We start from the raw sequence: 12,018 nt of genomic DNA, 5'->3' as shown, positions 1-12,018 counted from the left end.
CAGGGGAGTGTCTGTGGTGAGGGCGTCCATCTGCAGGCCGTTTCGGTGGCAAACAGCAATGCCTCCCCCCTGTCCTGTGTGGCGGTCTCGTCTGGCCCAGTGCGAGTACCCGGGTATCTTATCATAGTTGGTGGCGCATGTGTCGTCCAGGAAGGTCTCCACTGTCACCACTATGTCGATGTGGTGCCTGAGGACGAAGGCGTGTGTCAGCTCCCCGATGTTGGTCCTAAAGCCTCGTACGTTGGCGGACAGAATCTTGAGGCCGCTGGTGTCTGTATCGCCTTATCGGATCAGCGGAAGGGGAGTGTGCGGGGGATGAGGCCAGGATGGGTAGGGCGGGGCGTGCACCGCTTGCTGGTAGGGAGCAGGCTGGGTGATGGGTGGCTGGTGCTCAGACAGGATTGCTCGAAGCAGTCGTTCCTGTCTGGTGTCGGCGGCTCGAGCGTAACACTCGTCATCGGTGTGTCCTCGCCGCTGGCAGTACGCACACTCAAGACTTCGCTTTGCCTCTGCCTGCCTCTTGCGACACTGGTCAGCGAGGTGCCCACGTCGGCCACAGAAGTCGCAGATGGTCTCAGTGTAGTGATTGACTGTGTGGCCGCGTTGACGGCACCTGCCACAGAAGGGTGGTGAGGCCTGAGTCCAGAGGGTTTGGGGGCGATGGTGTGTGTGCCGTGGTGTGTCTCTGCGTCCGCGGTTGTAGTGGTGATGGTGGCGGGGAGGACGGGAGGGGGTAGGAGTGGATCGGCCAGGAGAGGGAGGGTTTCTGTTTCTGACAGAGGGCGGGGGGGTCTGTGTGGCCTGGGTGGGTTGGCCCGGCCGGCGGCGAGGGGGTGGGGTTGTCTCGGCGTCTTCTGAGGGGTCGTGAGACACCTTCCTCAGTGCTCTAGGCTTCCCTGATTCCCACCAGCCGCGCCACCTGGGGTGGGAGGAGCACACCTCCTGCCAGCCCTGGTCAATTTTACTTGGCAGGGCACTTGGGGCTCGTGTGGTGGGGGGAGGGATGGGGGTTTCCTGTTCAACTTGTGCCAGGGAGTCCATGGAGCTGACGGTTTCAACCAAGGCTTCTCTTTGCTTCCTCGTTCTTTCACTCCGCGCCCGATATGTCTCCACAATGCACTTAAGGCCGTGTACCTCATTCCTTAGTCGGAGAATGATGTCAACAAGGCCTTCAGGCGGGTTGGAGAGAAGATCCTCCGTGACGGCGCTGTCCTCCTCCGTTTCAATTGGTGGTTGTGGGGCGAGCGGGTCGGGCTGGGAGGTTGCTGGCGTGCTGGGCGGTGTGTCATCAGCGGCCGCGTAGGTGACGGGGTGAGGAATGCCGGCTGCTCGCCTCAGTCCCTCAGTCGTGGAGCAGCAGAAAGGGCCATCATTGAAGCAGTCTGCGCAGGCCAGGTTTGGACAGTTTGGCTGGCTGCAGGCCGTGGAGGGCTTCACACGGACAGAGTAGCTCCACACACAGCTCTCTCTCTCTCTCTCTCTCTCTCTCTCTCTCTCTCTCACAATTTCTTTTTACCACACTTGCATATATTTTTTTTCTGTAAATTATCTCCTCCTCCTCTTCCTCCTCCTCCTCCTCCTCCTCCTCCTCTTCCTCTGAGTGTAGCTGCAACATCCCGCGAGAAATATGTTGATGCTCCCAAGTGAGAGGAATAAGAAGAGGAAGAAGAGGAGGAGGAGGAACTTACACAAACACAAAAGTAGCAGGCAAAAGTTTCTCGCGTATGACAAAGAGGAGAAGGAAGAGGAGGAGGAGGAGGAGGAGGAGGAGGAGGAGTGAAAAGAGGAGGAATTGCTAATGGTAGAGAGAAACATTAAAAGTTGAATAATAATAATAATAATAATAATAATAATAATAATAATAATAATAATAATAATAATAATAATAATAATAATAATAATAATAATAATAATAACAATAATAATAATAATGATAATATGAAGAAGATTAAGAATATGAAAGAAAAAAGAAAATGAAATAGGAAATTGATGTATCAGAGGAAAAAAGGCAAAGAAAATAGAGAAAGCAGAGGAACTTAATTCTCTCTCTCTCTCTCTCTCTCTCTCTCTCTTTCCTATTCTTGGCGACAATCTGTTAATGTGATCCAGTGTGAGTCTATTGTCTGGGAGAGAGAGAGAGAGAGAGAGAGAGAGAGAGAGAGAGAGAGAGAGAGAGAGAGAGAGAGAGAGAGAGAGAGTGATATGTTTCATCTTTCTTGTTTCCTTTTGATCTTCCTCTTCCTTTTCCTCCTCCTCCTCCTCCTCCTCCTTCTTCTCTTCCTCTTCTTCGTCGTCGTGTTTCATTTCCTCTTTTTCCTCCTCAATTTTTCTTTCGTAGTTTGTCATCTTCAGTATCTTGTCAGTCTGCATCTCTATATCTATCTATCTATCTATCTATCTATCTATTTATCTATCTATCTATCTATATTTATCTATCATTATCATCATTGTTTCATTTTTTTCTTGCTTGTAAATTCTCTTTTTTTTCTTTCACTCTTCTTATCTTTGTTTATATATTTCTCTCTCTCTCTCTCTCTCTCTCTCTTCGCCCCCCCCATCCCCCCTGCCTCCCCATGCCTTTATTTATAGGGCTTAAAGGGAGAACAATCAACGCTTTGGTATATGGACTTAAACCTTTCTCTTTAACGCTGAACCCTTTTTTCCAGCTTAGTCTAAAGGGATCGAGTAGCTTATGATGTAGTATTTGATCCCTTGTTCCTTTGTCAGCGTTCGTGTGGCCTTTGTTTTTATCCATCTCTGGTGCTGAGTTTTGATGCTTATAGTTGTATTTGTGGTGACGGTGGTAGTGGTTTTGATAGTAGTAGTAATAGTAGTGGTAGTAGTAGTAGTAGTAGTTGTAGTAGTAGTAGTAGTAGTAGTAGTAGTAGTAGTAGAAGTGATGGCAGTTGTTGTAGTAGTAGTAGTAGTAGTAGTAGTAGTAGTAGTAGTAGTAGTAGTAGTAGTAGTAGTAGTAGCACTCTTTTTCTGTATCTTGCAGTCTCACTTTCTGTCTATCTATCTATCTATCTATCTATCTTTATTTATTTCATTTATATCAAAACCAAAAAACACCAGTTGAGTATTTTTGTTTTCATCTCGTTTTTTTTCCTCTTATTTTTCTTGCCTCTTTCCCTAAAATTCCTTTCTACTGGTCCCTTTTTCAAAATACATTAATTTATCATTTATCTTCCCTTCCCTTTTTTCAACTTCTCTATTTTCCTTTCTCTTCCTATTTATATTTTGACTTTACTCTTTTTAATTGTCTCTTTCGTTACCTTTACTTCATTTTCCCTTCCTCTCTTTCTTTCTTTTCCTCATTCCCCCTTTCTTCCTGGTTCTCACATTCTCCTTCCCTTTAATTCTCCCCCACTCACTACTCTCCCCTTTTTTTCCCATTTTTAACCCTCATCTTTACTTTTTTTCTTCAGCTCCCCTTGTTCCTTTCTTCCTTTTCCCTTCCTTTCATCTACCTTACTTTAGCTCCCTTTTCCTTTCCTTTCCTCTACCTCTAAATTTCCTCAGCTCCCTTCTGCCCTTCCTTTCCCTTCCCCGCCCATCCCTTTTCTTCCCTTCCTCTTCCTCCTCTCCTCACTGCCCCAACTCCCACGATTCCACTAAAAACTTTTGTTGGAATTCTTTCGCTTTCTTTTTCCGTCTGGTACTTGTGAGTTTGTTACACCCACTCACACCCACACACACACACACACACACACGCACACTCATTGGTACACATACTCTTGCGGGCGCACACACATACACACAAACACTCTCTCTCTCTCTCTCTCTCTCTCTCTTCCTCCTACTTGTCTCTTATTCTCCTCTTCATTCTTGTCCAACTCCATTAAAAGAAAATTCTGTAGTCGTATAAATTTCTTGAAAAGTCTTGAGGTATTGACAGAAATGACGATACTCCATTAAAATATTTTTTTGTGTGTGTGTTGGTGAATATATCTTTTGGTAATTTCTTCTCCATTTCTTTCTTTCATTCTATCTACCTATCTTATTATACCTATCTGTATATATCTATCTATCTATACTTATCTGTCTATATGTATCTATCTATACCTATCTATCTATATCTATCTATCTATGCCTATCTGTATATATCTATCTATCTATACCTATCTGGCTATATCTATATGAATATATCTAACAAAATCTAACTTTACACAAACCTATCTTGTATCCTAACCTAATCTAAGACATCCTAACCTATTCCAAACCTAATCTATCCTAACCTAACCTAGCTTAACCTGACCTAGCCTAACCTAACCTAACACATCCTAACCTAACCTAACCTAACCTAACCTAGCCTAAACGAAACCTAACCCAAAGTTAACCCAGCCGAGTCTACATCAATAGCCTTCTCACATTTCGAAGTCAGATTTTACATGTACAGATACCTCAACGTTGAAAACCTCTTACATTGCTACCCTAACGGGCCTCTCCTTTCTTCCCGGCAGATTTCACGTGCACGGAGCGTCACGGCGTTGAGTACCTCCTGACCCAGATGATGTCCCCCTCCACCCGGGCCCTCATTGGTGGCGTCGAGCCGGGCCTGTGCAGAGTAGCCAACCATCTCGCCAGGAAGTACGACAAGCTCTTCCTCTCCTGGTCCTGCCTCGAGGTGCGTGAAGTAAGGTTTTTTGAGGAGGGAGGGAAGATGAGGGATTGCAGAAGGGAGAGAGTGTGAAGGCTTGGGGAAGAGAGAAAGAAAGAGACTGAGGGAGAAAGATTGATGAACGAAGGGAGGGAGGTAAAGATTGAGGAAGAGAGGGAAAGAAGGAGGGTGAAGAAGGGAAAAAGAAAGACTGAGGGAGAAAGATTGATGAACGAAGGGAGGGAGGTAAGGATTGAGGAAGAGAGGGAAAGAAGGAAGGTGAAGAATTGAAGAAGAGAGGGAGTTTGAAGGTTTGGGGAAGGGAGAAACAAAGAGACTGAGGGAGAAAGATTGATGAACGAAGGGAGGGATTGAGGAAGGGAGGGAGTTTGAAGGCTGCAGGAAGGGAGAGAGAAAGAGACTGAGGAAGAGAGGGAAAGAAGGAGGGTGAAGAATTGAGGAAGGGAGGGAGAGTGAAGAATTAAGGAAGTGGAGGAAGAGGGAAAAGGGAGAGAACAGGAGATGAAAGAGATGAAAGTAGGTAGAGAAGAAAAAGGAGAGGATAGAATGAAGAAGGGAACATAAAAGATAAAAGGAGGAATTGAAGAAGGAAGAGGATAGAAGGGAGAAGGGAACATAAAAGATAAACGGAGGAAATGAAGAAGGAAGAGGAAAGAAGGAAGAAGGGAACGTATATGATAAAGGGAGGAATTGGAGAAGGAAGAGGATAGAAGGAAGAAGGGAACACAAGAGATAAAGGGAGAAATTGAAGAAGAGAATAGAAGGGAATGTAAGTAATAAAAGTTAGGAATTGAAGAAGGGAGGAAGAGGATTAAAGAGGAAATGGAAATAAAAATGATAAAATAAGGAAACACAAACACAGAGAAGCAAACAAGGAAGGAGAAACAAACAAACAAGAACACACAAACACAAACACAAAGATACAAACAAGGACAGACATAAACAAACAGACAAACAAGAACAAACAGTGATAAACAAACAACACAAACACAGAGAAGCAAACAAGGAAGGATAAACAAACAAACAAGAACACACAAACACAAACACAAAGATACAAACAAGGACAGACATACACAAACAGACAAACAAGAACAAACAGTGATAAAAAAACAACACAAACACAGAGAAGCAAACAAGGAAGGATAAACAAACAAACGAGAACACAGAAACACATACAGAAACACAAAGATACAAACAATGACACAAAAACAAACACAAACAAGAACAAACGGAAATAAACAAAACACAAACACAGAAAAGCAAACAAGGAAGGATAAACAAACAAACGAGAACACACAAACACATACACAAAGATACACAAACACAGATACAAACAAGGACAGACATAAACAAACAGCCAAACAAGAACAAACGGTGATAAACAAACAACACAAACACAGTAGTAAACATGGAAAGCAAACAAGCAAGGATAAACAAACAAACGAGAACACACAAACACATACACAAAGATACAAACGAGGACAGACATAAACAAACAGACAAACAAGAACAAACGGAAACAAACAAACAAGAACACACAAACTTACGCATAAACAAAAAAAACAAACAGGGACAAAAATAGAACAGCAACACAACAGAGCCGCGTCACACTTGCTTCCTGTTTCATACGAGTACAAAGAAAAAAAAACTAATGGGTGAATCTTTTTAATGGTCGTAAAAAGGAATAGTAGTTATGGCTGCAGGGAAGGAGGAGGAGGAGGAGGAGGAGGAGGAGGAGGAGGAGGAGGAGGAGGAGGAGGAAGAGGAATAGGGGGAGAGTTGTTTTTTATCAATATTTTTTCTCGTGTTTTTTTTTTTCTTGATTTTATTTTTCTCCCTTATGGTACTCTCATTTTTACTTCTCTCTCTCTCTCTCTCTCTCTTTATCCATATTTCCCACATTATCTTATTTCGCTTTGTCCTTCCTTTCTTTTTCTTCATTTCCTTTTTTTATCTTTTTCCTCCTCCACTATCTCTCTATCTATCTATCTATCTATCCATCTATCTTATCTTTATCAATCCACATAACTTATATTTCGCTTTTGTCTTTCCATTCTTCCTCTTCTTTTTCTTTTTTCCCTTTCCCCTCTTACGTAAATCCCCTTTTATCCTCCTTCTTCACGCCTTTTCTTTCTCTCTCTTATGTTTGTTATTCTCTTTCTCTCTCACCTTCCTTCCTTCCCTCCTTCCATTATCCTCCTCAATAATTGCTTGTCTCGTTAAGCCTCAAGGTAAATACAGAATCACAGGTGAACAGGTGGGAGTGGAAACAGGTGTGTGTGTGTGTGTGTGTGTGTGTGTGTGTGTGTGTGTCAGGTGATATTAAAGGTTTTCCGCAACACATTCTGAGTAAGTTCCTTTTTTGGTTTCTGTCGCCAAACTTAAGCTCTTAATGGAACGGCGAAGAGGAACCATTTCGCAGGCTTGACTCTTTGTGTGTGTGTGTGTGTGTGTGTGTGTGTGTGTGTGTGTGTGTGTGTGTGTGTGTGTGTGGATGGTTTGCGGATGTGGAAAGATAGAAGAAAGGATGAAAGGAGGAAAAAAGGAGTAAGGAATAAAGGAAAGAAGGAAGGATGAAAGAGGAAGATAGGCAAACAGGAAGGAAGGAAGGAAGAGGGGAAGGAAGGAAGGAAGGGGGAAGGAAGGAAGGAAGGAAGGAAGGAAGGAAGAATGAATAAAGGAAAGGGAGGTAGTCAGGCGGGAAGGTTTGATGGACGAAAGAAAGAAAGAAAGAAAGAAAGAAAGAAAGAGAGGACAATAGCAAGAAACGGAGGACTGAAAACAGGCAGAGAGGCGACGTGACAGCAAACAGACAGACGTAAAATCAGGGATGCAGGGAAGAAAGGAAATTCGGAAAGAACTAAAATCACACAAAAAAATATGGAAGAGCGAAAGAGGGCGAGGAATAACCGAATGTAGGACTGATGGAAGACAGGGGGAGTAGCAGAAAGGGGAAGGATAATAGATTTAGAAAGATGAAAGGAAGAAATAAAAGAATTGAGAAAAGGTAGCAACGAGGTTTCACAAGAAATACACAAATGGAAACGAAAATAAGAGATGGGCGGATGAAAGGAAGGACACAAAGAAAGGAAACACTAAAAATATGAGGAAAAGGTAGAAATTAAACCAATCTATCGATCAATCAATATGGTCATACGTCATACCGATATCCCATGATTCTGCGTCGACCCTTATTACCAAAGCCATCAGTGCGCCTCTCCAAGTCCCCATCTAGTGTCCATTGGTCGTATTTTAAAACATTTCGTCGCCCAAGTTCACATATTTGACATGGCTTTCGTAGGAGCTGTAGGCCTTTCCAGGGGTAGTTTTATGACCCTGGTGGTAGTTTGACCCTTCTTCTGTGCCATGAACCTTAAAAAACACTCATGAAAAACAGATTGATCCCCTCTTTGACCTTTAGAAATAGTTTATGTGAGAAGCGATGATGTCTTAAAATACGGCCCCATGTCTCTCAGCCAAAGAGTAAACCAGGGAGCACAAACGACTTGAAGATCCGGGTTTTTGTCCTTCTGCGCAGGTATCGACAACGCCATATACTTGTGCTGAGCGAGTCCTTAACACCGTGGGCCAATCCGCCGTAAGACTTCCTTGCGAGACCCACGTTTGGTTGAACTACGCTACCAAGGTATGTGAAAATTTCCGAGATCTCAATATCCTCGCCACACGCATGAACAGACAGTACAGTACCAATAAAACCCACAAATAAAAAAAAAACGGTACTGGAAGGACGAAAAAAAAAACTACTACAATAATGAAAGGTAGGAAGGAAACCACCGAACTACAGAAATGGAAACTAAGTGAGAGATGACAAGCAAGACAGAAAGAAGGAATGAAGAAAAGGTCACAGCGAAGCTTAACCAAAACACACAAATGGAAACGAAAATAGATGAAAGAACCAAAAGAAAGGGAGAAAATAAAAGAAAAAATGGAGGAACGGAAAAGAAGAGAAAAATAAATAAATGAGAAAACGAAAATGGAGATGAAAGAACGGAAAAAAAAATTGGGGGAACTAAAAGAATGTGGAAAACAGGAACAAGACAACCAAAACGCAGAAATGAAAACGAAAATAAAGACAGAAACAAAGAAAACTAGAAGAAAGAGAATGAGAAAAGAGTACATATAAAACCTCACCAAACGAAATCAATAATGGAAGGATAAAAGGAAGGAGGAGGAAGGAAGTAAAGATGAAAGGAAGGAAGAAAGAAAAAAAAGGAACAAGACTTTACCGACACACAAATGAAAACGACAATAGAAGAAGACAGAAAGAAAGAAAAAGAAAAGAATGAGGAAGGAAAAAGTACAAACGAAACCTCACAAAACGGAAATAATGGCAGTATGATGAAAGAAACGACGAAAATAACGAAAGATATAACTAACATAACGAGGAATGAAGGCAGGCAGGGACAAGGCTTCACCAACACACAAATGAGCACTAACTTGGAGGCTCGCAGGCTAGGACGGGCGGCGGAGGCGGGGAGTCCCTCGAAATGGTCGTCATCAGGGGAACGAGTTAACACGAAAGAGCCGAGAGACCGAGAGAGGCCGACCCTGAAACTGTGCATCAGGTGGAAGGTACGAACGCTGTTGGGGACGGTTTTCAGAGAGGAGGAGAAAGGAAGGGGGAAAGAAGGTAGAAAGAAAGAAAAAAAGATAAAAAAAGGGAGGAGGGAGAAGAGAAGAGGAGGAGTAAGGAGAGGAAAAGATCGTGAGGATAAGGACTGAAAAGAGAACGAAGAAGAACAGAAGATGAGGAGATAGCAAAGGAGGAGGAGAAAAGAGAAGAAGGAGAAAGGAGAAGAGGATGAGGATGAGGACTGAGAGGAAAAAGAAGAAGAGCAGAAGATAAGGACGTGGAAAAGGAGGAAGAGGAGAAAGAGTAAGAAGAAGAGAAGGAGGAAAGATAACAAAAGAGGATGAGGAACGAGAAGAAAAGAGGAGAATGAGGATTGAGAGTAGGACGAAGAATAGAAGGAGGAGGATACATAGGAATACATAGGAAAAACAGACACCAGAAGACCTATCGGTCTATGGCGAGGGTGTCTGTTTACTACCGCTACTACTAGTAATCTACGTGTGGTAGGACAGGACAGAATAGATGAAGGCTCCTCCCCACCCACCTCTCCCTCCTGCAACGTGCCGGCAGGAAATAGTTAGAAGAGAACACCATGTACCTTTAAGGAAGAAAGGGACATGGAAATTTTACAGTAAAGAGAGAAATAAGAGGAAATTACTACCCATAACTTACACTACTGGTAACCTAAGCTGTGGGGGAAAATGACTTCATTACATAAGAACATAAGAACACAGAAACACAAGGAGAATGGAAGGGGACGGGTGACCTGCACAGGGCAGCCTCAGGATCCCCCCTAATACTCACGATGGGTGAGGTGTAGTTTCAGGGGCACAGGTGGAGGCTTGATCCTCGTTTTACCGGCGGTACTAGGCACGGCACCAGTAACCTGTCACCTTACTGCACCCACGCCTCACTCCACCTGTCATGCGGACATTAACTGTTGCTTTACTCTATTGTTAACTTACGCTACTTGTAATCTAGGTTGTGGGGGAGAATAATATGAATTTGGGTTGACGTCTTGCTGCAATCTGTCTGAAAACATGCGAAGAAGGGTCAGTATAATCTTATATCCCTGAAGTACTTATCCAATGAAGACTTGAAGCTATTGATACTCTGTGCGCTAACTACTGACGGTGGGAGTCTATTCCAGTGATCGACGATTCTATTATTGAAAAAACTTTTGCGCACCAATGTGTTACATCGGTTTCTCTTTAACTTCATACCGTTGCTGCGTGTTATTGTGTTGGTGTCTCTCTGAAATAGACTATCTGGTTTAATGTTGTAGAATCCATGAAGGATTTTGAACACTTCAATTAGGTCCCCTCTTATCCTTCGCTTTTTTAGGGAAAACATATCTAAACGCTTTAAACGCTCGTCATATGGCAAGTTTCGGAGCGCTGGAATTTGTTTGGTTGCTCGTCGCTGTATCATTTCTAGCAAAACTTGATCTTTGATAAAGTTCGGTGACCAGAACTGAACGGCGTATTCTAGGTGTGGTCTTACAAATGCTAAATATAATCTCTTCATAAGAAGAGAAGAAAGAAGAAGAAGAATAGGAGAAAGAGGAGAAGGAAAAGGAGGTATCACGCGTAAGAAGAGGAGGAGAAAGGATAAGAAAAGAGGATGAGGAACGAGAAGAAAAAGGGAGAATGAGGATAGAGAGTGGGACGAAGAATAGAAGAAAAGGATGTGAAAAAGAAGGAGGAGAAGATAAAAGAGAACGAGAACTGAGAGGAGAACGGGGAAGAACAGAAGATAACGAGGTGCCTGGAAAAGGAATAGGAGGAAGAAGAGAAGAAAGAAGAAGAAGAGGGGAAAGAGGAGGAGGAAAAGGAGGTGTCACGCTGGGAGTCATCAGGCCGCGTGATTACCTGGAGAGTCATTAAGGGACTCGGCGCACCTGGAACACCTGTCTGCCTCACGCTGCCACGCGGTTCACTTGTTTTTCTTTGCCTTCCCTCGAGCTCAGATTTGCGGCGCTAGAGAAAAAATATATTAGAAAACAAACATCTTCACCTCCTTATCTTTTGGTCTTCATCTTCCTCTCTTTCCTCATTCTCATCCTCTTTTCTTCTTTCTTCTCCTCTTCTCTTTCTCCCTCTCCTCTATTTTCTTTTCCTTTCCTCTAGTTGAGATTTGCAGCGCTACAGAAAAAAATATATTAATAGAAAACAAACATCTATTCCATCTCCTTATCTTTTGGTCTTCTTCTTCCTCTCTTTCCTCATTCTCATCATCTTCTCTTCTTTCTCCTCCTCTTCTCTTTCTCCCTCTCTATTTTCTTTTCCTTTCCTCTAGTTGAGATTTGCAGCGCTACACAAAAAAATATATTAATAGAAAAAAACATCTCCTATTCCACCTCCTTATTTTTTGGTCTTCTTCGTCTTCCTTTCTTTCCTCATTCTCTTTCTCTTTTCTTCTTTCTTCTCCTCTTCTCTTTCTCCCTCTCCTCTATTTTCTTTTCCTTTCCTCTACTTGAGATTTGCGCCGTGACAGAAAATGGTATAGATGGAAAAATAACGTCTTCAATTTATTTTCTTTGCCTTTCCTCTGCTTCAGATTCACGTTAAAGAAAATGTATCAACAGAAAAACATCGCCTTTTTGCTCTTCCTTCCTCCAGTTTCGATTTACGACTTTACAGGAAAAGGTATAAAGAGATAAATAATGTCTTCAATATTTTTTCTTTCCTCAAGGCAAGATTCGAGACGTTACAGAAAAAATATCAATAGTAAATGTCGCCTTCTATTTTTTTGCTTTTCCTTCACTCAAGTTTAGATTCACGATGTTACAGAAAAAGGGAAT

General features: G+C 42.7%; 1 protein-coding gene across 3 annotated transcripts in view; it reads left to right on the top strand.

The window, feature by feature from the left end:
- Window positions 1–4,427: 4,427 nt before the first annotated feature.
- LOC127001905 (uncharacterized) overlaps window positions 4,428–12,018 on the top strand; it is a 111,638-nt gene continuing 104,047 nt past the window's right edge. For all 3 annotated transcript variants that reach the window (XM_050867139.1, XM_050867140.1, XM_050867138.1), the window contains exon 1: window positions 4,428–4,627. In XM_050867139.1, coding sequence (XP_050723096.1) covers window positions 4,511–4,627 — 117 coding nt within the window. In that variant the 5' untranslated portion in view covers window positions 4,428–4,510. The remainder of the gene's footprint in view (window positions 4,628–12,018) is intronic.

This window comes from Eriocheir sinensis, chromosome 22 (assembly GCF_024679095.1).
Source record: "Eriocheir sinensis breed Jianghai 21 chromosome 22, ASM2467909v1, whole genome shotgun sequence".
In the NCBI taxonomy this organism is placed as follows: Eukaryota; Metazoa; Arthropoda; class Malacostraca; order Decapoda; family Varunidae; genus Eriocheir; species Eriocheir sinensis.
Note: the sequence above shows the minus strand (reverse complement) of the source record. Positions and strands in the feature narration are given on the sequence as shown.